The 24,925-nt window shown below is 55.5% G+C and overlaps 1 protein-coding gene across 2 annotated transcripts in view; it reads right to left on the bottom strand.

Annotated features, from left to right (window-relative positions):
- Positions 1 to 1,507: 1,507 nt before the first annotated feature.
- The window catches only part of ANXA11 (annexin A11), a 44,243-nt gene continuing 20,825 nt past the window's right edge, over positions 1,508 to 24,925 (bottom strand). The window contains exons 2-16 of one of the 2 annotated variants that reach the window (XM_040485560.1): positions 22,135 to 22,168; positions 19,872 to 19,934; positions 17,856 to 17,968; positions 16,528 to 16,920; positions 15,138 to 15,225; positions 14,832 to 14,926; positions 14,008 to 14,121; positions 12,160 to 12,250; positions 11,710 to 11,789; positions 11,517 to 11,573; positions 8,888 to 8,981; positions 5,627 to 5,722; positions 4,606 to 4,664; positions 4,333 to 4,455; positions 1,508 to 2,357 (exon numbers count right to left, since the gene is read on the bottom strand). In XM_040485560.1, the coding sequence (XP_040341494.1) occupies positions 2,298 to 2,357; positions 4,333 to 4,455; positions 4,606 to 4,664; positions 5,627 to 5,722; positions 8,888 to 8,981; positions 11,517 to 11,573; positions 11,710 to 11,789; positions 12,160 to 12,250; positions 14,008 to 14,121; positions 14,832 to 14,926; positions 15,138 to 15,225; positions 16,528 to 16,920; positions 17,856 to 17,968; positions 19,872 to 19,926 (1,518 nt within the window). In that variant the 5' untranslated portion in view covers positions 19,927 to 19,934; positions 22,135 to 22,168 and the 3' untranslated portion in view covers positions 1,508 to 2,297. The remainder of the gene's footprint in view (positions 2,358 to 4,332; positions 4,456 to 4,605; positions 4,665 to 5,626; positions 5,723 to 8,887; positions 8,982 to 11,516; positions 11,574 to 11,709; positions 11,790 to 12,159; positions 12,251 to 14,007; positions 14,122 to 14,831; positions 14,927 to 15,137; positions 15,226 to 16,527; positions 16,921 to 17,855; positions 17,969 to 19,871; positions 19,935 to 22,134; positions 22,169 to 24,925) is intronic. The other variant, XM_040485561.1, reaches the window with a different exon arrangement.

Genomic DNA, 24,925 nt, shown 5'->3' with positions numbered 1-24,925 from the left:
CTGAGGGACAGGAAGGTAGAGAGAAACCAAGACCAGGATGAAGGCAGGTGGTCCCCAAGTGTGTGGACCAGGGGTCTCAAACTCCGACACCTACAGGGGCCAAACAGGTAACATGCAGTGGGGTGCGGTGGGGCTGGTGGCAAAACAGAGAGCGCTGTGCTCCAAGGGGGCAGCTGCAGCCTGGCTCCAGCAGCTCCTGGTCTGCAGGGTTGCCAGAGCTGGGTTTTTCCAGGGAAGCCAGCATTGTGTATTTTTACAAAACGTAAAACCTCTCAATACCTCAATGTTGGCAATAAATTCGAATGTCTGAAAAGACGCTTTGGGGACCAAAGTAAATGCGTGTACAGTCAGGTACTGCCTGCTGGGCACCAGGCTACAACCTTTGGTGCAGACAACAGGGCAAAGTAATGTCACGGGACACTTACCGTCACCTTGGAGGGGGCTGGATGCAGGCCCTGGCAGGGCTCAGGAGGCCACCGGGGTCAGCCTGAGTTCACAGTCGTGTCGGGCCAATCAGTCCATCCCACCAGGCAGGGCCCCCCTGGCACCCGAGGGCAAGGGGCCTGCCCTAGGGGGGCAGCACCTGCACCGGGCATGCTGGGCCTTGTTCAAGAGGCCACGGGCATGGAAACAGGGAGAAAGGAGTGAAGAGCAGGACCTAAAATCAATATTCCAGGGCCCACAGGGACTTCTCTGGCTGGGGAGTGGGTCTAGGGGGAACAGGCTGGGATCTAGCTCATGGCTGCCCCATGCCCCTTGGGCCGTCCTCTCCTCTCTTCTATGTCCAGGGGAGACTGAGGGGTCGGGTGGTATTCCCAGGCAGACGTCTACTCCAGGGACAAGGCCTCCCTGGACCCTGCCAGGGCCCAGCTGGCTTGATCTCCCACCTCAGTCCCTGAATTCTCTCCTTTCTAAATTCCAACAGAGGTCAGAAAGGAAGTGAGTGGAGACCCCTGGCAAGGCAAGCTCCAGGCTTCTGGAGAGAACAATGATGTCTAGAAACTGTGACCCTTCTAGACTCACCCTCTAACACTACTGACCAAGGGGCCAAAGGCCCACCAGGACCACAGCCACGAGCACCTCTCAGACCGAAGGGTCCCTGAAGGGAGGCGCCAGTCTTGCGCCTCTCTGGGTTGTCCCCACCCTCCTCTCCGGCGCCTGGCCGTGAGGACTGCCCCAGGAGTCCCACACACACCCTCTTGCCCGTGTTTCTTCCTCAGGACCCGGATGAAGGACCACACTCTTCTACCTTGTCCTCAGTGCACTACACCACACCCGTATTTGACCAAACTCCACACATCACTTCAGCAGCTGGGTCCTGAGCACGGATGTCGGGAACCTCCCTTCTCGTTCCTTACAAGCTGGGGCTCCATAAATTACCCACGCTCAGGATTTCCTGAGCATGTTTCTACTTAAAGTCATATACACTTGCACTGGCTATTAAGGCCGAAACCCAAGGCTGCAGGCAGAATCGGGAGGCAGGAGAAAACAAGCTGGCACCAGGGAAAACATTTCCAAAATGTTCCAGAGCTGGCTGACTTTAATTTAGAAAGTTTTTGGCTATTGACATCCAGGTTTAAGGCACATTCACGTAATTTACACGAAGCCCTGTCACTGGCAGGGAGCTGGCCGTGTCCTCATGGCTTCGCACAGAAGAAGGAACAGATGAGTTTCTGGCCTTTTTCTTCTTCTTCTTCTTTTTTTTTTTTTTTTTTTTTTTTTTTTCCTTTTCTAAGAAAACTCTAAGGAGTGGGTTTGGCAATGACAAAGCTGATGACACATTCTCACCAGATGCAAAGATTACTGTCAAAGGTCTTCCCTTTTACTCCTTACCGAGGACACGGTGCTCCCCAGCCAGCCTCTCTGACCCGAAACGTGCACGCAGCACAGACCTGTATGCATCTGTCTGGCAGGGACTATTCTAAAAAAAGATGCCTCCAAATAAAAATGAAAAATTACAGGACTAATATGAAGCCAAGAGTCTCAGCCACAAGCAAAAGGGGATGACTGCATGAGTCGAGAAATAAAACACGTACTTCAGCAGCAAGCGGCCGTGAGGGCTGGGGAGGGGAAGGCACCCTGAGGGAGGGAGGGACCCAGGTCCTGCAGCTCGAGCATGATATACGGAGCAGGAGAGGTGGCGGAGGATGGGCCAAGGCTCTGCGGACGGACGGGCGGCACTGGGGCACCTGGGGGGCTACTCTGTGGATTTGTTAGAAACAGATGGACATTCTTTTGACCTTTTCCTGGCATCGCTGTTGCCCGCAGGCGGACAGAAGGGAGCCACCGGTCACAGCTCAGTCGTTGCCGCCACAGATCTTCAGCAGAATCTTCTGGTAATCCCCCGAAGTGTCTCCCTGATCACAGAAGCAAAGAAAACATCAGCTGAGGGAGCCGTGGCCCAGTTTCGACCTCCTATCTTCTGATTTTCTTCTGCCCTGAGCGCGTTTACAGAGAGGCAGGCCCCACGGGGGACATTCCCCATCACGTGGGTCCCGCGGCGGGAGCGGCTCACTCGTACTCTGCGTCACTGGCGACCCAAACCCAGTGTGGTGCGGTTCGGCTTCCCCAAACCCCCGCTGAGAAAAACTGAGCTGCACTCACCCCAGTGATCAAGGTCGTAATTTGAAAAATAAATACACAAAAATTATAAAAAGCTCCCCCCAAGCCCCTAACTCTGAGCTAACTCGTGGTGGTCTCTCCCCAGTGCAGTGTCATCGTGCTAAATTGAGACTGCCCCTGATGCGGCACTAACTGTGCTCTGGAAGAGTAATCTCCTGTGGCAGGAGCGTCTGCTGCTATCATTCGGGCATCCCAGCTCAGGGGCGCCTGGGTGGCTTAGTCCGTTAAGCGCCCAACAACTCAGGTTATGATCTCACGGTTCGTGAGCTCGAGCCCCACATCAGGTTCTCTGCTGTCAGCTCAGAACCCGTTCTGGATCCTCTGTCCCCGCCCCTCTATCTACCCTCCCTCACTCGCATGTGTGCACTCTCTCTCTCTCTCTCTCTCAAAAATAAATATTAAAGAAAGAAATTAAGAAAATATGCAGAACACAGTTAGCTAACTTCCTTTTTTTTTTTTAGAAAGAGTTTTATTGATTTATTTTAAATAATTTTATTTATTTTAAACTAATTTATTTTTTAAGTAAGTTCTATGCCCCAGATGGGGCTTGAACTCACGACCCTAAGATCAAGAGTCGCATGCTCTACTGACTGAGCCAGCCAGGTGCCCTTCACTTAGCTAACTTCTCATCATTTCCTTCTACCGTTTCTTTCCTCAGGGGTGAGGCCTATGGCATCTTCCAGTAGCCCACGGGCACACAAGACCCACTCTGTGAATAATTACTAATCCTCTGCTATCAACATCATCATTTTTATAGCCAGGAAATGGAGATTAGCTGTTCTCCGCGACAGGCCCAACATCAAATTTGAGGGAGTGTGAAATCAGAACCTGGTTGTGGTGACTTTGCTTTCAAGGCTCATGTGAGTTCAGAATTTAATGGTCAGACCCGGGCCGCCCCCCCCCGCCACCAACAGGAATGCATTTTGTCAGACCAGCCCTGGAACACGGTGATAAGAGTAGCTAGCGTTTCTTAGACATGTCACATGTCATGACGTGCTTTATAGGGGCTGTCTCAATCAAGGCTCCCCGAACTCCTGGGGGGAACTATAATTATCCCCATCTTGGGGATGATGGAACTGGGGTTCAAGGAGGGTGAGGAACCTGCTTGAGGTCACACAGTTAGCAAGTGGAAGAGCTGGGCTGGACTCCAGTCTGACGAGGAACCGCGTTCCTGCCCCAGGGCAAGGGGCACCCTCGGGACCGGGACCCTCATGGATAAAGGACGGCTGAGTGGAATGGCTGTGACCCCAGGGCCCTGTTCTCAAGTGCCTTCTTATGCTGCCCGTGCCATGAGGCTGGGTGAAGGAAGTACTTGTCAGTGGGCTGAGCTCCAGGGAGCCTCGGGATGGGAGTCCTCACTGACGGGTCAGGGTCACAGGGTGACCAAGTACCCAGGTGGGGAGGCCCTGCGTTTTCTCACACACCAGTGTTTGCGCTCCCCCTCTTTCCACTTACTGAGCAGCAGGTGTGCTGGAGGCTGGGGAGATAGGGACGGGCGCCATGCAAGGTCAAGGCCCAGCCTGCCCTCGGGAGCTTACAACAGTCTGGGGGCAACCGGACAAAGAAGCAGAAGCTGAAGAGGGCCAAGTACGCATCCCACAGGCAAGATGCCCGTGCACAGCGGAGGCCAGAGTTCTGAGCAGGGAGGTATAGGAACAATGCGGGTGACCAGGGAGGTCCACAAGCATCCATCCCCCAGAGGGCCCTTACCGCAATGTCGTGGTACAGCGACTTGCCGTACAGCCGCTTATACTCCATTCTGATGTCCAGGAGGTCGATCTCACTGCGAGACACCATGATGCGAATCAGGGTCCGGTCCTTCGTCCCCGCTCCCTGGAAAGAGTCCACCAAGGGCGTGAGCAGTGGGCATCCTTACTGTCCCACGCTCTGTCCTCTTAGCTGAGGGGTGGCTCTCCTCGGGCCCCAGTCATGGGAGGGGCTGAAACTCCCCCACCCAGACCCCTGCATGCGGGAGGCACATACCCTCATGGCCTTGTTGAGCCTTTCAGCAAAGAAGGCTGGGGTATTCTTGAGACATTTCACTAGAAGAGAGAAACAGCATAACTCAATCTGCAGAAAACTCTCAGTCCGAGGGGCCTCAGAGAGAGCGAGTGTCCTTCCAGGAGGCCGCACGTGATGCCCGTCACTGCATCCACCTTCCTCTCCCCATTTCTCCTCCAGGCTCAATTATCTGTGATCTTGGCTCCGGCTCTTTGGGATAGAATCACGCAGGGCCTAAAAACCAACCTCAGCCTCCTTCCTGGCAACCCATGTGGTGAAAGGAGCCACGTAGGGAAGAAGCATGGCTGGTGACGGGGAACCGCATTCCTGCTCCAGTGCGAGGGGCAGCCTTGGGACTGGGACCCTCACGGAGAAAGGATGGCTGAGTGGAATGACTGTCTCCTTAGAGACCTCAGGCCACGATCCTTACATCAGAGAGGACACGCCAGGAAACGGGGAGCCAAAGATGGGCAGACTGCTACATCCCCACAGGGTACAGGGAGGTCACGAGGGCTATGCAGCTGGGGCCCAAGCCCTGATGGTGGGCAGAAGTGAGCCCACCCGGCCCTGTCCTGAAGGGCACGGCCCCGCGCTGTTCCGGGAGCTAAGCCAGCTTTCCTTAGCAAGGGCCTGTTTTGCTGTTGCAAGTAAAAATCTTTCCACGTGTTTCCATCACCAACATCTGACAACTGCCTGCAGGGATGTATTTTTAGAGGGAACTTGGCAGGATGTGAGTCATCTTCCTCCGGGAGAGGAGCTGGCTGCCCTCCCGCGAGTGCCCGCGCACCACGGCTCCCTTCCCCGGAGCTGCGCCCGAGACACAAACAAGGCACCTCGGGGGCAGCAGGAGGGGCGGTGCGGCAGTGAGCAGGGAGCGGTCTCATTTCCCACCAAGGAGGCCCAGGATTCAGCATCTTGGATCACGTGGTTCGCTAGCTACCCCTCAAGCAGAGAGCGGCGAGCACCCTGAAACCGACAGTGCCGGCGACCCCAAGACACCGACCCACGGCCAGCATGCCCTGCTCCAGGTCCCCGGACATCTCCCGGCAGATGCTCTTCTCAATGTCTCGACCCGTCATCCGCTGGTACTCGTTGAAAACTAGCAGAAAGAGAGGGAACAAGTTATGGACTGAATTCTGTCCCCCGAAATCCACATGGTGGAGTCCTAACCGCCGGTGCGCCTCAGAACGTAACTGTATTTGCAATGCAGACTTTAGAGAGGTGATGGAGTTAAATGAGGCCCTTACCGGGGCGCCTGGGTGGCTCAGTCGGTTAAGCGTCCGACTTCGGCTCAGGTCATGATCTCCTGATTCATGAGTTCGAGCCCTACATCGGGCTCTGTGCTGAAGCTCGGAGCCTGGCTCCTGCTTCGGATTCTGTGTCTCCCTCTCTTTCTGCCCCTCCCCAGCTTGCACTCTGTCAAGAGTGCACTCTCTCTCTCTCTCAAAAATCAATAAACATTAAAACAGAATTAAAAAAAAAAAATTGAGGCCCTTAGTGTGGGCCCTAATCCGATCTGACTGGGGTCCTTATAAGAAGAGATTTGGACACACGAGGAAACACCAGGGACGTCCACACAGAGAAAAGATCGTTTTAGAACACTCCAAGAAGCTGGCCATCTGCAAGCCAAGGAGAGGCCTCCGAGGCTGACACCTTGATCTTGGACTTCCAGCCTCCAGAACGGTGGGAAAGTGGTAGTCTGTTGTGGCATCTGGATCAAACTGACACAGGACACACGGTAAGGAGGCCACCCCGCCTCGCCAGAGCCCGCCTTCTCCCCTCTGCCTGCAGCACCCCACGTGGCCCCACTGACCGTGCCCACCCAGCTCTCGAGTTGGGCAGGGTCTTCACCCCACGAGATGTGCGCCCCCAACTCCCGCCTGCTCATGTGATCCCCTCACCAGACTGCTTTCCCAATCACACCTTACTACCCCACCCAGGACCCCTCCACACACACCAGCAGAATGTTTGCTCTCTTCCCAAATCTTTTCCCGTTTCCAGGCGGACTATATGTGCTAACTCCTATCCGGCCCACACAGCCTGCACTAGGACAGGCCAAGAACCCACGGGAACAGGACCCTAGGTTCCTAGAGAGGCAGATGGCACAGTAGCGACTTAAGTCCTAACTCTGGCTCTGCCCCCGGAGATTAATCCTCGCTTCCCCTGCCCGGGTCTCCCTTTCTATCACTGCTCCCTAACCTTTGGGCATTTGCCCCTCTGTGTCGTGTATTGGTCTTCGTTCCTTCCTATTTTCTTCAGATCAGCTCCTCTTTTTCCCCTAAGTAATAATATTTTTGAAACCACGGGTTTGATGTACTACTTATGTATTCTATACGCATTGAAATAAATAAAGACCAAGATGGAAATCTGTTCCCTCATGCGCCGTGACAGCGTAGTGGAGGGATTAAGAAGTGCTCTGGAGCCAGGGCCCAAGTTCAGACCTGAGCTCTGCCACGTGACCGGCTGGGTGGCCTAACTTCCCACCGGCCCCGCACCGCCCCGTGGCTTCTCCCCCATCTGTACCAAGGGGAGAACACCAGCACCTGCTGAATGCAGTACAGCCTAGGGCACGTACAGAACGGGTGCCTGCGTTTTCACTCGGGCTCCCACCGTGCCGCTGAGTGTGGCTGTCATTCCCAGTCCTCACCGCCTCACATACTAGCCTTTCCGACACAGCTGGCCTCCAGGACTCCCCTCCCCTGGGTGTTCCTTCACAGCCAGCTGTGATGGCCATGGCCCTGTCCTCCGCTGGTTTCTCTCCAGATCCCCTCCAGAGGGAACCTCTTGCGGTCCTAAAGCCTCAAGCACCGATGACCCACTCAGAGCTCCCAAGCTTCCGTCTGGAGTGTAGGCGTCTCCTGACCTCCAGAATCCTAAACCCAGTGGTCCACCTGGAATCTCTGGACAGAGGCTCCCGACTTCTTTCCCTCCTAAAGCCTGTTCCACCCACAGCTTCCCGATCTCGGGGGAGAGGCAGGCACTCTGCTCCTCCTCCAGCCACCCTCCATGCTTTGCTTCTCTCACACCTCACGTCCAAGCGTCAGCAAACAGGGCCAGAATCTGCCCCTCCCCGCCCCGCCCCTGCCACCCGGTCCGGGCCACCAGCCTCCTAGCTGCTCTGCCACTGAACCCTCCACCCTTGACGACACAACAGCCAGTGAACACGCAAAATCTAAGTTAAATCACCTCCCTCCTCCACTCTGAGCCCTCCAGGCCCTCTGGCTTTATTCAGGATGAAAACCTAAGTCCGTGCAGTTGTCCCCAGGGCTGCCCACCACTCTGATCTCGTCTCCTCTGGCTCTCACTCATGCCACCCGCCCCAGCCTCAATGACCCCCTTTGCTGGGAGCCCTCCTGCTCAGGGCCTTTGCACCTGCAACTCTGTCATGTTTTCATTTTTTAAACAAGCTTTATTTATTTTGAGAGAGCGAGAGAGAGAGACGGCACAAGTGGGGAAGAGGCAGAGAGACAGAAAGAATTTCAAGTAGGCTTCACAATGTCAGCGCAGAGCCTGATGTGGGGCTTGAACCCATCAACTGAACCGTGAGATCATGACCTGAGTCGAAACCAAGAGTCATTCGCTCAACTGACTGAGCCACCCAGGCGCCCTTACTCTGTCATGCTTTTAACTCAAACGTCATTACCTCAGCAAGGACCACCCCAAGCACCATCCCTGATCCCTGTACCATTTTCTATCCCCGTTTCCAACTTTATTGTTCATTTCTAAAGGATTTGCCATCTGGCACAGACTTTATTTCGTTTTTGTTTACTGCCAGAATGCGAGGCTCAGGACAGCAGAGATTCCATGGTGCTGTTCCCTACCGCTTCCCCACACCTCCTCCTTGGCCTGGCACATGGTAGGAGCTTGGCTTATAAGTGCTGAGGGAAGGAGTAAATAAATGCTACTTTTGTACAATGTACGATTGTTCTGCTTATGTTTTCATGCAGGCGCTGGATAACTTGGAACAGGTGCTCTTGAGGGCTGTCTGAATTCTAATTTCCACGTCCTGGTGTAGAAAGACACCAGCCCACAGGAGGCTGCCATTCCTCTCACCTCTTCCTTTGCTTTCCTCCAGAACCAGATGCACGCAGAAACTCGGGAAACCCACCAATAACATCTTTTAAATCACCACCAGGGGGCTCCTTTAAGGTGGAGTAAAGCTCCACGCAGAGTAGGATTGCCCAGTGTTCCTGCAAGCTGTCTCCCCATCATATCTTGTCTGCTCTTATCTATCTGGCCCCAGGGAGGCCTGGGACTGCCTTACCTGCCACCAGGTGGGCCCGGCTCCGGGAGCACAGAATTGCGTTGAACTTGGATTCATCTGTCCCCAGGCGGTTCTCCCCAGCTGCATACAGCTCCTAGACAGATGGGAAAATGGCCAGGCAACGCAGGCCTCACCCCAGAGACCAGGCCCAGGCCACCTAGGACGGCCCTGCAGGCCCAGAGGGGAAAGAAATGGGAGCACGCCCTGGCCGTGCTCCCTTCACCGTGTGGAACTAGACACCATTCACACATCCTCTCGCTGGCAACAGAGAGGATTCTGAGGCAGGGTAGTGGGAGGGGCGGGGCACAGGGATGGGACACCCTGGACCAGGAGAACCGAGGCCGACTGGGGCCAGGACAGGCAAGGAACAGCTCTGACCCAAGCAAGGGAGTAGCAGCACAGGGGCAAAACAGAATGAGGGCTGGGCTACCAACTTGCCGCGGGACTCTAGGCAGGCCACCGGCCCGCTCAGAGCCTCACTTCCTCATCTTTAAAGTGTGAAGGTCAGGGGCACCTGGGTGGCGCAGTCGGTTAAGCGTCCGACTTCAGCCAGGTCACGATCTTGCGGTCCGGGAGTTCGAGCCCCGCGTCAGGCTCTGGGCTGATGGCTCAGAGCCTGGAGCCTGTTTCCGATTCTGTGTCTCCCTCTCTCTCTGCCCCTCCCCCGTTCATCCTCTGTCTCTCTCTGTCCCAAAAATAAATAAACGTTGAAAAAAAATAAATAAATAAAGTGTGAAGGTCAGATTAGATCCAGGGTCACAAACTTGAAAGCCCAAAGGGGTCAGCTGGGTAATTGAAATGAGAGAAACGGGCCGTTGTCAGGCCAGGGGGTGGCGGGGACTGAGGCCAACCACGGGGAGGGGCGATCGCTTCTCAGCACCTGCTGTGCACTTTAATAGAGAAGCTAGGCTCAGAGCCGCCAGAAATCCAGATTTCTATGTAAAATTTCCCAGTCTTTATAAGCAGTTTCCCTATCTATAAGGGGGAACACACGAAACAATAAATATTATGACAACTGATAGACTCCAACCGTGGATGTGGGATCTCGTGTGATAGGTGTAGGTGCTTTCCCTGCGTTTCACTGCGGGTACCATGATGTTTGCAAACGGGCAGAATTTGCACTTGCCTGTTAAATCCTTGAAAGTTTGAGCCCAAAATATTTGCCAACTTGCAACCCCAGTACCAGATGGCCCGAAGGTGCCCCCTAGGCCCCAGGTAGTGGCTCTTGGGCCTAAAGGCACCGAGAGCCAGGAGAGGAGGGCAGCCACCAGGGGCCTGGAGATCCCATGGGTCAAGGTGAGGCAGGAGCAGGTCTACAACTAAGAAGACAGAAAAGCAGGCACAGAACCAAGAAACGGAGGCAACTTCTGCCTCAGCTAGGGAATGGACTATCTAGGAAACAAGAAAACAGGAATAGGAAAATTCCCACTGGGATAAGAGCCAGAGCCTGGGAGCTTGGGGGTGCCCAGCCCTATGTCCAGAAATGGGAACGGATGTCGCAAGCCAAGGAAGTGTCAGGGTAGGCCCTGCAGGAGGGCATCTGGGATGCTGTCTGGGCACAGGGAACAAGCCAGGAGTTTGGGCCCTTATCCGGTCTCTGCCTCCTGGTTTCTCTGGGCACAAGGCTCAACCTTTTTGAGGTTCAGTTTCCCTATGTGGAAGGAAATGGGCCAGAGCAGACGAGCAGCTGCCGTCTAGCCCTTAAAAGCGGGCCCTCCACAGAGATCGCCTTCAATCTGGCAGACAGCAGAGGTGAGGTGACCACTGGCAGCTCCTGGTGGGTGCCGGGCTGGGGGTGGCAGGAGTGATGAAAGGGGAGAGGCGAACCAGCTCTGTCTCTCCAGCCAGCACTGCTGTGGTCTGAGCTCATTAGGGGGAAACCCAAACTCCCCTAGAGAGGCACTCAACGCCTGGACAAAGAGGCGCAGCGAGAGACCTTCGCCTTTTGTCCGCAATCATACCAGGCTGGGGAGAAGGGCAGAATTCTCAGGCTGCACAACGAATGTGACAGCTGGCTCCTAGGCTCAGACCTTCAAAAGCATTATGAGGCAAGTGTAAAGTCTGCCCGTTTGCAAACATAATGATATATGCAACCAAACACAGGAAGAGGACCAGGTCACATGACATCCTGCACCCATAACTAACCTACCAACTCTTGCAATACTTACTATCTCTCGGGTTGGCTCTGAGAAGGGATCAGGAAGGGGGGGCGGGTAGAGGGGGAGGGATAAAGATAGGGAGGCGGCTGGAGCCCAAGCCCGGAGTCGCTCAAGGTCACACGGCTGATAAGCAGCAGAGCCCATCTGCCCATCCCAGAGCTTCTCCCTCCAGCAGCAAAAAAGTGGGGGGAAGGGGAGGGCGCCTGTGTGGCTCAGTCGGTTAAGCACCTGGCTCTTGGTTTCTGCTCAGTCATGATCTCACGGTTCGTGAGTACAAGCCCCGCTTCGGGCTCTGTGCTGAGTGCGGAGCCTGCTTGGGATTCCCTATCTCCCCCGACCCCTCCCCGCCTGTCCCTCCTGTGTGTTCTCTCTCTCTCAAAATAAATAAACTCAAAAACAAAAAGAAATAAAGTGGGAGGGGCACACCCCGACGCAGGAAGCCCAGGAGGGGCCCTGGCCAGCACACCCACCTGGGCGTCTCTCTGGACGAGCGACATGTCCACACTGGTGCTTTCATCCCGGTTTCCCTGAAAGGAAGCAGGACGTGTGGTCAAGTCTCCACCCTGCGGTTGTGTCCCTGCTCCGTCCCCGAGCCCTCTCCTTGCTGCTCACAGGTCCACCCCGCTCCGCTCTGAGCCCCGAGCTCTGTCGCGGGAAAGGTACCTGAGACAGAGAGATGAGGAGCCGCTGGAAATGCCCTGACGTGTCGCTTCGGATGGCCTCCTCCAGGGTCTTTTTGAATTCTGAAAGGGAGACACAGAGAAGGCCCCCCCTGCAGCCGCAGTCGCCAGCCGGCACTGGCAGGAGAAGGGCGCGGGTGCGAGGAGAGAGGTGTCTACACGGCCCTTCAGGGACACAGGTGCTGTGACCTCCAGGCCCACCTGGCCTGGCCCAGACCACACCCAAGAGGTTCTCCCCCTCATCCCTCCCTTACCTCAGTCACCTGCCCCGTGAACAGCAGGCAGGGGCGGGTCTTGGGTCAAAGCCCCGTGGGTTGGGGGAGGCAGAAGATGAGGCGATAAGAAGGCCAGGAAAGTTTAAGAGGCCATGGGAAAGGGTGTGGCCGGGGCCCAGAGAGCACAGGAGTGTGCGGAGGGCGGGTGCCAGCCTAACCTGTTTTGTAGGCTCTGCTTAATTCCCGGATGTGCTCGTTGTTGCGGGAAGCAAAGATCTCGATCAGACAGGCTTCGTCGGTGCCAGCCCCCTGAGGTGGCAGACAACACAAACCACAGGCTTGTCACCGCTCCCTCACCAGCATCCAGGGAAGGAGCCGGGGCCCTATGCCCCACGGCACGAATCCCAGAAGCAGCGGCCGCCAACACAGCCACACGCCCCTGTTTGGCTGCTGAGGCCCCAGGCCCAGAAAAGTACCACGTGGTGACAGCGACATGGTGATGGAGCACAGATCGCATGAAGGGCCACCCCACTGCACCACCAGGAAACTGAGCATCGGAGAGGTGTAGTGACTTCTCCAAGGCCACACGGTGAATGGGGGGTTGAGATGCGGACCCAGATCTGTTTTTATTCCAAGTTCGGCCAATGAACGAGACGAGAAAACAACTGAAAAACGGGTATAAAGCAAGAGCAGACGTGTGGACAAATGGGAGTCCCAGACTCGACTATGGAGAATCTAAAGACATCTAGAAGAGGCAGCAAGACGAGGGCGAGAGAGATGACCAACCACGCCAGGGACAGGGAGAGAGCCGAGGACACGGTCAGCATCCTGGCTCCTAGGCTGGCTTGAATCTCGGTCTGCTGCTTATTAGCTGTGTGACCATGGGCACCTTCCTTAACCTCTCTGGGCCTCAGGTTCCTCGCGCATCAAATGGGAACAACGCTAACACCTAACTCCTGGGAAGTCATGGGGATTAAATGAGCTACGCGTGTAAAGCACTTAGAACGTGCCAGTCACAGGAAGTACGCCACAGGGTTAGCTATTTTCATGATTACCACTGCTGTTAGATTACTTGGAGCTTACAAAGAGCTTCGGTTAGCTACCATGCCCGGCCCTCACCACACGCCACAAGAAAGAACATCCACATTCCCGTTTTACAGATGCTCAAAGACACATAGCTTGTCAAGGACAGACGACCCCAAATCTGTGTTGTTTCCTATACTCAACAATTGCCTCCACCTCACGCGGCTGGCTGGGGGGCAGGGGCTGGGCTGAGGTCTGGGCTGCCATCCTCAACTGCCTCCCGACACGTCTCTAGAAGCGGGCATGTCTGAGGATTTCGGCAGGGTCCTCTCTCCCTCTGGGCTCCGTCCTGAATTCTCTGCCTCTCCTCTTGGGGGCAGGAAAAGTCTTTCTGCCTATCAGGCCCTCTGAAAAATGATGGATTCCTTCTGGAGCCCCTGTTCAATTCACAAGGGTTTCCTCCTTCTGTGGGAGCCGCCTCCTCCCCATCCACTGGACTGGGGGCAGATATTAACCCTAACTAGGTCAGTCAGAATCTGACTCTATGTGAAATTTGGACCGAGGGACAGCTTGTCTCTTCTGTGGCTGAACCTCATAGGTAAATGGAGTGGGGTCAACAGGGGTCCTCTGCCCCAGCAGATGAAGAAAGAAGGGGACACTCAGGAAGCAGCAAAGACCAGAGAAATCCTGCCTGGGTCCCTGCCCTCTGCTAATAACAGAGTCCTAAATGAATAAGGATGGCACCACCCAGGGCCTCACATCCCTCTTCCTATCACGGTGTCACCAGCTTCCTCTACAACCCAGCTGCCACCATGCTTTTCAGATGGAGAGACCCGGATGCTCCCCGATGATGAATGATACCTGTGCTGCCTCCCGGAGAAGTCACGAGAACTTGGGCTCCAACCTGAGAGGGTCCAGGAGCCACACTCACAACAGCAGCTAATGAACGGGTTAAGCCACACCATGCAGGCCAGGGAAAGGCCTGGCCTTTGCACGTCCATGCGTGCAAGCGGACACACACGTGAACATGCACATGTACATACCTTGATGGCATCCTTGATCTCATAAACGTCAAAGAGGACCGGGGTCTTCATTAGAGCCAAGATTGTCCTCTCGAAGTTTCCTGACAGTTCAGATTTCAGATCTTTGATCAAATCCTGGTCAAATATTCAAACAAACAAACAGACCGATCTTGAGAATCCACAGGTCTGGGGACCAGCGGCATCTGCGTCAGAGAAGCCAAATCTCAGCCAGCCCAGACCTGCGGAGCCGGGGCCTCCACGTGAGCCAGCTTCCCAGGGGACCCAGGCACAGTCAAGCTGCAGAAGCACAGGGCTAGGACACCAGCCTGTTCAATTCAGCCAGTGTTTACCTAAGATTCGAAAGCCCAGAAGTTCAAAGCACGTCCCACTGCATTTGTTCAGAGCTGAAAGCCTTTTCCTTCAAAGCTCGTCTGTCAGCTACACCTCCTGGGGCGGTCGTGATGAGGGCAGGGACTAGCAGCCTGGGTCTCCAGGAGGGAAAACAGGCCAGGTGGGAGCGGAAGGGCAATGACTTGTCCGCAGTCTCTGTGAGTCATGGCAGAGCCAGGGCTAGAACCCGGATCTCCAGGCGCCTCTCATCAAGCCTCACCCTCTGGCCTTTGAGATTTCCCCCTCAGAGTATCCTTCCGCTCTAGAAAATGCCATGAGCCGAGAGGCCACCACTGGGCGGGCAGCAGGAAGCGCCCTAATGGGCCTTACTGCCCATCGAGGAGATCTAGACTCGCTTGGCACCAAGGAAAAGCAAGGGTGAGTAGGGCTGTGCTGGAGGACATGCCTCAGTCCGGCGGGGAGCAGGCCTCCCTCTGCCCCGCAGTCCCCCTCACCTTCCCGTAAGCGGTCTTGAAGGACAGGAGGATCTGCTGCCGCTGCTTGTTGGAGCGACTCCCCAGGCAGTCGATGATGGCCTGCTCATCAGTCCCTAGGGGAAGAAGAGGTAGGTGTGGGCAGGGCTGCGGTCGTGGGGCCACCCTGGCCTGGGTCCTCCAATTCTCCTGGACGTCCCAACCGCACCCCCGTGTCCTCCTCCTCTCCCGCCACCACTGGGACCGGGTTCTCTCTTCCCGGCAACCCCGCAGGGGGCCCGGCGAGCCAGGGGGCCGTGAGGATGTCGGCCACCGGGGGTTTCTCACCGAAGCCTTTCATAGCCTTCCGCAGAACCTCAGCATCTCGCAAGGGGTCAAAGCCGGGAGCATCTGTGATGGTGCCTCGGTTTCCAAACTGCTCGGACAAACGGACTTAGGTAAGATGGCGTGTCTCCGAAACGCAAGACTTCCCCAGCCCAGACTCTGGAAGTGCCCTGACCACCACAAGTTGGGGTACCCGAAGGAGCCTGCGACCAATAATTGAGGGGGCCTACGGCGATCATTTCGTGTCCTCGTGTTCTGGTACTGAGCTTTCTGCCTGGCTCCTGCGGCTAGGAGCCCCGCTCTAGCTGAGTCCTGATGCTGAAAATCTGCCCTCTGCCCAGGTTCTGCAGGACTGGGCCTGGGTTCCCGATGAAGGGGGTGGGGGGGCCCGGGAGCAGGTGCCACTGGCCTCTTCTTGATAACTCACTGCCACAGTGCACGTGAGCATATATTCGGGTCTTCCTGACAGGGTCTGGGTGGTCCGTGCAGCACGGCACCTCTGTGCAAATGAGAAAAAAGTTTTCCCCCCCAGAAATGCAGGTGCCCAGCCTTCGCGATGGTACACCCAGCCCCGCCACCTCCTGGGCTAGCGCTGATTTCCAGGCTCTGTGACCCGCCTGCCGGACTTCTTCCTCATGCTGACAGCTGTACTCCCGGCAAGCAAATTTTCCTGCCTAAATGGTCTCTTGGTGGACTACCTCCTGTGGCCAGTACAACGCTGGTTTTAACAGAGTTAAGGAGAGAAGCTCCGAGAAGGGACGAGGGGGAAGGCACAGGGAGGACAGAGAGTAGGGAGGGAGTAGGGGATTGTGGGGGCAGGGAAGACAGAGACCCTCAGTCTAAAAATAGTAGTCCAGCACTATGCTTGGTTGGTTTGGCCACGTAACCATGACAATGAATTCTAGGCCCTGCAAACATGAAATGCTCTCCAAAAATGAGCCCAGAGCAGTCCCGAAGGAACCGCCAACACCCTTCCCTCGCCAAGGGAGGTTTTAAGAATCCTCTAAACCCAGCCTGAGAGGCACCTCAGGGGACTAAAGGCTAAGCGCTGTTGGGCACAAAGCCTTGAGGCCAGCGGCCTGGCAGCTGGTACAAAACACAGAGCCCGGGCAGTAAATGACAAAGGAGTGACGAGAACCCCAGGACATTCAGATCCAACTCGCACATGGAACATCTAACCGAACTGGGAGAAACAGGCCGGCTCCCTCAGGTCTTTTCAGAGCACAAACCAGGGGTGGGGGGTTTGAGAGAACGCAACACCCTGTTAAAACAAGATGCTATGGGTGGAGGACCGAGCCCTTATCTGGCCCCTGCGCCCTCCCTGGCCTTGCCGGTGGAAGACACTATGCCACATGTCGCGGGCCTTTGGGGGCAGTGCAGGGCGGGCACTCACCTGGGCTGGAGGCACGGCAGGGGTGACGGTCCCAGACCCCAGGTATCCTGGGTAGCTTGGCACTGGCTGCTGCTGCTGCCCAGGAGGCGGCATCGGCGGCTGCCCGGGGTAGGTCATTGGCGGCTGTCCAGGGTAGGGCCCTGGGGGCTGCTGTCCAGGGGGCGGCATGGGCTGGCCTGGCACAGGGGCCCCTGGGTAGGGCGGATATGAAGGCATCCCGGAGGGCGCGTTTCCTCCAGGGGGCGGATACATTCCATATGGAGGAACAGGCTGCTGGGCAGACGGGGGCTGCCCGAAACCCCCAGGGGGGATGGGAGGGTAACCACCCCCGGGGGCCCCAGGGTACAGATTTGGCACGTTGGCTCCTCCAAATGTCCCGGACATGTTGGATGCCTGAAAGTCCACAAAGCAAGCCTAAGATCAATGGCCGTCCCTGAGGAGCACGGCCACACCCGTGCATCTGTCCTTCCCTGCCCTGAGCTCAGAGTCCGAGCACCAGCGATTTCTTAGCGAGGCCCAACCCGACCACCCGGCTTGCAACTACTGTCCCCCGGCCCCCTATCTGCACTCCTGACCCCTCATCTGCCGTCATGCCCAAGGCACCCATATTTGCTCTAAAAACACACAGTTTACTTATGGCGACTGTCTTCCCAGTAGGTTCGTACTTCAGGGTTGAGGTTTCTGTTTGTTGTATTCACGTATCCCCGGCGTCTAGAACAAGCCCGGCACAGGTGAGACTGCGTGCCGACTGCACTGTTTACACTGTGCCAGCAGTTGTTTTTAGATTATAAAATGTATTATTTTACAAGCCAAGTAACAATAAAAGGAGCATGTCTGGGGGCGCCTGGGAGGCTCAACCGGTTAAGCATCAGACTCTTGGATTTTGGCTCAGGTCATGATCTCGTGGTTGAAGCCCCACACACTGACAGCGTGTGCAGCCCGCTTGGGGTTCTCTCTCTGCCCCTCCCCCACTCTCTCCCAAAATAAATAAACTTTAAAGAAAAAAAAAGAGGTGCGCAATACATATTCCATGAAGGCACCACCCCCACCCAGTTCAGAGCGGAAAGGGACTTGAGAGACCATGCGGCCCAACACATTCCCTTTCCCCTCATTTCACGGATGGTAAAATCAAGATGCACAGGGACGGTGAACCGGAGGGAGGCCTCACGGAAACCCTTCGTTCTCAGATGCAGTTCCGGACTCGGTGCCTGCCCACAGGTACGCACACACACAGACACCTCTGAAGCCACCAAAGCCAGCAGTCTTTGCCCCTCTGGCCATGCAGGTGTGGCCCCCAGGGGCAGCCCCAGCAGGAGGGCTGGACTCACCATTCCCGAGAGGTAGTCCTGGTTGAACTGCCCTGCGTAGTTGGCCATGTTATCCAGCCCGATGGGGGGCATGTTGGGCGGGGGGTAGCCAGCACCTCCCCAGGCACCGCCACCTGAAAGCAACACTGAGCCCTTTAGCACCCTGCTGGCACCCCCAACAGGGAAAGGCAAAGCATCAAGCTCTCAGGGGTGGGGGGAGACGAAAGCAGGGCCTTGGGGACAGCACAACAGACCCCACGGAAAACACTCAGGCGAGAGAGTTGAACCCAATCCCACTGCCAGAAGAAGAGAAGAGAGGGACCCCCACCTCCTTCCGAGGAAGGTGGGGTTCAGCAAACACTCCCAGGACCTCTGTGGGATATTATTAAGGAGGTAGGAGGGCCAAGGGCAGACCTGCCCTCCTGGGCTCACCATCATGGAACAGGAATACAGACATAAAAACAACAACAACAACAGGTCTTTGGGGATGCTGTGCTGAGCCCATGACAGCGGTGAGCTCAGAGAGCACCGAGAATCCACAATGAAGCAACAGCATGGCAGGGAGGGGTGGGTGTCCTGCTGACCGGGTTGTTTGCGATCATAAGTCCGTGAAGGGCAGGGAGAGCAGGATGGGAGGGTGGAGGGAGACAGGGCTGGGTCACAGAAAACACAGACACCCATCCCTACAAGGGGGGCCGTTGGGGGAGAGCCGTAAAAAGGCCCAGCTCTGAACCCAGAGGGACTGGGTGTGTGCCCTGGGGCGAGGGACTCAGCTCCTCTAGTTCAGCTTCCTCAGCTGACAAGTAGGGATAATAATTCATTTGTGTCACACTGCTGCGAGCAGGACTAAGACCTAATGCCCATGCAGGGCTCCCATGCTGCAGCAGGTGCCGGGACAAGGGGCGTGGCAGCTAGCATCACGGTGCGGGCCGCTGGCCTGTTATATGCCTTCCTGACCAGGGCTCCGGGACACTGAGGACAGACCCTGCTGGGAATCACCTCCTCTCAGTGCTGCTCGGTGTGGCAGGGGTAAGACACAAGGGCAGGATCCCTACTGGAGAGAGGACCATGAGGCCAGTGCCGGCAGACCCAGGCTGTGTCTCGTTCAGAGGGAAATGGCCCCGCTCAACTCGATATGCCACACAACAGTGGCCAAGCCACCTCCCTGCTCCAGGCCCGTTCTCCACCTGTCGGATGGCAGGGTGGGCTCAGGAGGCCTGCAGGAGCCATAGGTGCTCAGACTCAAGGACCTCGGCTCTGGGGAAATGAATGTGCCTGGTGGTCTTGTGGGGGCGAGGGGCAGTGCAGCTCAGGCAACCTCAGGATGACCAGCCTGGAATGATCCCCTCTCCTCCTCATCTCAGAAGACCTCGTTTCCTCCCCTACCATGGGGCCCAGTCTCATTTCAGGAGCCTAGGAGGGGCTGGGGCCAGAGGAGCCAACTTCTAAGTGTGAAGAGAGAGGTGTTGGAGCTGGGGCCGGGTTCTGACGGCCTGACCACTGGTGCGGCCCCATTGCTATCAGGCCACAGCATCTGGCAGCTGCAGGAGGCCCATCTGACCCTTAGTGACTGCCTCCTCTTCCTCCCTTGGCAGGAGGGACCCTGCCGCTGCACAACCACGTGTTTGAGCCCGGGGTAGGAGAAGTGACAAGGGGCAATGGTCACCTAACAGTGCTTGGGAGGACACGGTGCCAGAGGCTTTACCTGGCTACCTCATTAGTATCTGGGATAGCCCAGTGAGGAGAGATACTTGAAACCACTTGCAAAGGAGAAGACTGAGAAAATGGAGTCTCTGAGAAAAGAAGGCATTTGCCTGCTGTTATCAGCTAATAACGCAAGAAACTGGGTCTCGGCTTTGTCCCGGCTTTCCAGAAGTGCTTCCAATCCAGGCCTTTCTCCAGCCCCTCCCCACCTGGCTGAGCCCTTGGGGTAGTGAGGAAATGACTAGAAAGCACCATTCCTCTCCCCCTCTCCACTCCTGGATGTTGGGCAGACAGGGCGTTCATTCCCTTCCCCGTCGGCCCCGACCCTCTTACCTGGTGCAGCCGGCGGGTAGCCGCCTCCGGGCGGGGGATAACCTGGGTAGCTCATGGTTCGATCTGAAGGGGAAGAGGAAGAAACCATGCTCAGGCTCTGCCGGGAGCCGCCACCAGCCTTCCCGACAACGGGGACACCCACAAGCCAGGCCCCTGCAGGAGGAGGGGCCGCCTCGGGCGTGACCTGGGCCAGCCCAGTTCACCTTCTACTTGCTGGGTGGGCCCCCAGCTAGAACAGGGAAGCAAGGGTAGACCCATGCCTGCGCCCACACCCACGACAGGCTTCACCACGCACCAGTGGCTGCATTTCCTGGCAAACCCCTTTCTCCCACGCTTCGCTCCCACCTCGGCCGACACAGGATGCTGCACGTGGGGAGCTGTTCTCTGACCTCAGGGGCGAGCGCGCACTGCCTCGTTCTCAGGGGTCTGGGTCTATTTGTCTTTGTTTTCCAGTGTCTTCATCACCATCCAGCCAGAGGCCCTGTCCCCTGAGCCCGACCGACAGACCCCAAGCTATCCACGGTGGCCTCCGAAGTGCATCTGCCCCAAGCTACATTTTTCATTCTCCAACCTCTGGTTCCTCAGGCATAGTACTGTGGCAAGGAATCATCATTTCTAGCAACCAGACACCTCAGGACAGCTCATCTGACCCAGGATCTGGAGTGAGGGCGAACGAGGCAGTTGGGAGCCCAGAAAGGGGAAGTGTCTTGCAGATCAGGAGTAGGGGAGGGGAAAGGCTGGGGACCCAGGACGCTTGCCTGTTGGTGGCCGGTAGGATACCTGCTCTCACTAAGTCCCTCTATATACAGATCCCTCTGCCTGCGCCACGCCACTTGAACTGCCCAGGAGGGACACAGACCTGCTGTGACCCAGACCACTCAGACTGTCATGCAGCCTCCTTCCTCTTGCTCACTGGCGGCTGCCACGGTTTGCAGAGGCACTCAATGACAGGTGGGAGTGGCAGGAAACCCGTAGGCCCCCTCAACAGTCATACCTGCTGACCCCCGGTGACCGCCTTCTCCCTGTACATTGGGCCCCAGCCTAGTTCTCAAACTGCAGCGTGTGAACCCCCCGAGGGGCTTTTTAAACACGTTGCGGGGCCCCGCCGCAGTTTGGGTCAGCAGAACCAGAATCTGCATTTCTAACTAATTCCCAGGTGACGCTGCTGGTGCGGGGAGCCCACTCCGAGAACCACTGCTCTAGATGCCATCGTCCACCCACAAGATTCTAGTTGCCCTTCATAGCTCCTTTGGAGATCTGTGCATGTTGTTGTCAAGGAGGCTGACGGGCTTCCTTAAGGTGCCACTCACTGGTCCCCACAGGGCCCACAGGAATGATGGACGTGGGATGTGTCAGCAGGGGCGACTGTAGGCAGGGCAGCGGGAGGCCAGATGATGGCCTGGTGACCTTGGAGAGAGCTAGAATTGGCCACGAGCAGAATGGGCCAAAGACCCTTCCCCTTGCACACTGTGGTGAGGTAGGTGGTTGAGGGTCCCAGTGGTGCTGCCCTCGGTCTGTCTCATCCCCCCCGTGGCTGGCTGAGCCGTCAGCATAAAGTCCTCCCAGGTCCTGCCCTAGGCCTGACCCTTCTGACAGAATCCCCAGACCCTGCTGATGAGGAGAGCCTGGAAATCTGAATGATGGATGAACCAGGAACCTTCTGATGGGAGGAAGAGGAAGCACCCTGCACGAGGTCAGTGTGAGCTGCAGTTGTGTTCCAGACGCCCTTCCCTCTGGAGATCACCATTAAGCAGAAGCTTTGGGCACCAAAGACCCTTCCATGCCCTTCTCGTCTCCTCCCGGAAGACTGAGGCCAAAAGGCCCATCCATAGCCAGGAAGGGAAAAACAAACAAACAAACAAACAAACAAACAAACAAACAAACAAAACAAAAGCACGAACAACCAAAAGCTGGATACTACCCTGTTTCCACACATCAAAATTAATTTCAGCTAGAGATTTCAATATGAGAGGTGGCCCCAAGCCCCAAAGACATAAAAATAAGTTCTGCACAATAAGAAACAAATATGGAAAACAGCAAAAAGACAAGAGAAATGAAAAATTTAAGAAAATTGTTTTGTGATTTAAAAAAAACAAACAACAAACAAACCCAACAACCACTAGAGGAACTCAAATGATGTGAACAGGCCATTCTAGAAAAGCAACTGAAGGTGCTCACCCATGCTAATACGCTAGGAGAGCTGCCAATTACAAACACAGAGATGTCAGAATGTAACACGCCAAGTTCTGACCCAGAAACTCACCTTCTAGAAATCGATTTCCCAGGCACACCGACACCTGTGTGAAATAACACAGACGTGGATCTCACTGGGGCATTCTGTTGCAACAACAAACCCCTAAATGACCATCTGCAACAGGCTGGTTAAGTTCATCAGAACAGATCCATACAGTAAATACGCTGTAGCTATTTTTAGAATTAGCCAGTCCTACGTGTGGGGATAGGTAATGGTCACCGTTACTAATCAAGGTGAAAATGGTGTATACACTAAGCTAACATCTTTTATATATATATATATATATATATATATATATATATAAAATTTATTGTCAAACTGGTTTCCATACAACACCCAGTGCTCATCCCAACAGGTGCCCTCCTCAGTGCCCATCACCCACTTTCCCCTCTACCTCCCACCCCCCATCAACCCCCAGTTTGTTCTCAGTATTTAAGAGTCTCTTATGGTTTGCCTCCCTCCCTCTCTGTAACTTTTTCCCCCTTCCCCTCCCCCATGGTCTTCTGTGAAGTTTCTCAGGATCCACAGAAGAGTGAAACCATACGGTATCTGTCTTTCTCTGCCTGACTTATTTCACTTAGCATAATACTCCCCAGTTCCATCCACGTTGCTACAAAAGGCCAGATTTCATTCTTTCTCATTGCCAAGTAGTATTCCATTGTATATATAAACCACATCTTATCCATTTGTCAGTTGATGGACATTTAGGCTCTTTCCATAATTTGGCTATTGTAAGCTAACATATTTAAAAAAAATGTAAACATACAAACTCAGTGGTGTATATGTACACACACACACACACACACACACACACACACACACACCATCCCTGGAATGATAAACAAGAAACTTGGTAACCCCGGTTGCCTTTGGAAGGGAAAACTGGGAATAGAAATGAAGCTTACGGTTTATATTTACACTTTTTTTGCCACATACATGTATTGCCTATTAAAAAAACAGCTTTAAAAAAGGCCTGATTCAGGTGCGGATTTCTGAGCTCAATTGAGGCCATGGCTGTCCTTCCAAGATTTAAATAACTCACACAGGGTCTATTCAGCCCCAGGCAGCCTGGCTCAGAGCCTGGGGTTAGCATTATTACATAAATGTACCAGGGGACCCAGACCCAGAGGATCCACTAGTGTGTCCCCGCCCAGGGCAGGACCACAGGGCAGCCTCAGGCTGCTCCCAGCGTGATGGCACTCATTCCCAGGAGGGCTTTGCAGACTTCCCAGCAAGAGTCTAAATTTGTCCCCTGTCAGTAAGCCGGGTCTAAACCCATGACCGGGGAGCAGGCTTTCATCCCTGGGTCTTCGCCTCCCCTTGTGAGTCCACCTCCAGTCCACGCCCTCTCCTGCACTTCCGGTCTGCAACTCACTCCCTTCTCAGTCGCGGAGCCCTCTTCAGAAGCAAAGGCCCCAGCTGTGGTCCCCCAAGAGTACAGGGCAGGACAGGACCACCGCCTCCCTCTTCCCTGCCTCTCTGGGGGGTACACTGAGAGAAAGTTCTGGACAAGGAGACCTGATGCGGATCCCTGTTAAACTCCCGATCATTCAGCCTGCTGCTCAGCCTGCTGATGTGCGGACATTCCGATATCAAACACCTTCCTGCTCAGTTTTGTTTTATAGCCGCTGATTTGGTAAGCATGACATCTGCTTTCTTCCAAGCAACTGGGAGAAAAGGGCCAAGGACCACACTCTTGAACTGTCACTGCCGACCACAAGCCAGCCCCACAACAGCAGGTGCAGCCACTCAGCCAGCCAGCCGGCCCCCAGCTCTACCACAACACCACACACGAGTCCCCATCAACTTCATGATGGTTTAAAGAGGGCCTGCGTCAAGTGAGGATTCTAACACACTGCCCATGCCTCGAGTCCTCTGGTTTACCTGCCTAATAATCCCCAGGAGAAGGGCGACGGCAGCTGGATGACCTAGGGCACCCTTGGGGTGCACCATCCCTGCCCCCAGTGCCTACCCAGCCAGGAGGCTGCCGGGATCCAACTCTCTGACTCACAGTGCCCACATGCTTTCCCCTTTGTGAACATTAAGAAATCTGCTCATCGTCCAGTCTTTGTGTAACTTTGAGCCACCACCGGGGGTGCCTGGGTGGCTTGTGGCTCAGTCGGTTAAGCGTCCAGCTTCGGCTCAGGACATGATCTCAGTTTGCAGTTCGAGCCCCGCATTGGGCTGTCTGCTGTCAGTGCAGAGCCTGCTTCGGATCTTTTGTCTCACTCTCTCCCTCAAAAATAAATAAACATTTTTTTTTTTTAAAAGAAGAGGCCACCACCAGGGCCTGCTGTACTCGGTGGAGGTGTTCCCGGCACCCCGGGGCTGCCATATCCCCGCTCGGAGGTGAACTCAGGCAGGGCTGCTAGGGGCTCCTCACCGTCCTCTCCCAGTGCCTGTCCAGCCCTCGTTCTCCACCGCAGAGGAGAACACAGTGAGCTACAACCTAGCAGATCTGCTTTCTCTTTGGCGTCTAAAAGTATGGCATCTTCCGCACTGACCAGGCCCTTCTCCTACTTCTGTCCTTCAGCAAAGGAGAAAGGTGCCTGGGGAGGAATGCTTCACATTGCTGATGCAAGTCTCACAGACTGGGGCATATCCCCCATTCTACGGTGGCTCTGGTCAGGACGCTGACCTGGGGACTCACTGGAGAGAGCTTATTCCTCAAGGCAGGCAGCTGGCCTCTTTCAGGATTGCTCCAATTCTCAGACACCAGTCCCTGGGAAACGTCCAGCCTCCAGTCCTGCCACTTTTGGGCCCATGTGAAACAAACACCACCCCTGCTTCCTCACTGGGG

The sequence above is a fragment of the Herpailurus yagouaroundi genome, unplaced genomic scaffold (assembly GCF_014898765.1).
Source record: "Herpailurus yagouaroundi ecotype Mexico unplaced genomic scaffold, PumYag 163, whole genome shotgun sequence".
NCBI classification, from domain to species: Eukaryota; Metazoa; Chordata; class Mammalia; order Carnivora; family Felidae; genus Herpailurus; species Herpailurus yagouaroundi.
The sequence above is the reverse complement of the archived record's forward strand: the minus strand, read 5'-3'. Positions and strand labels throughout refer to the sequence as shown.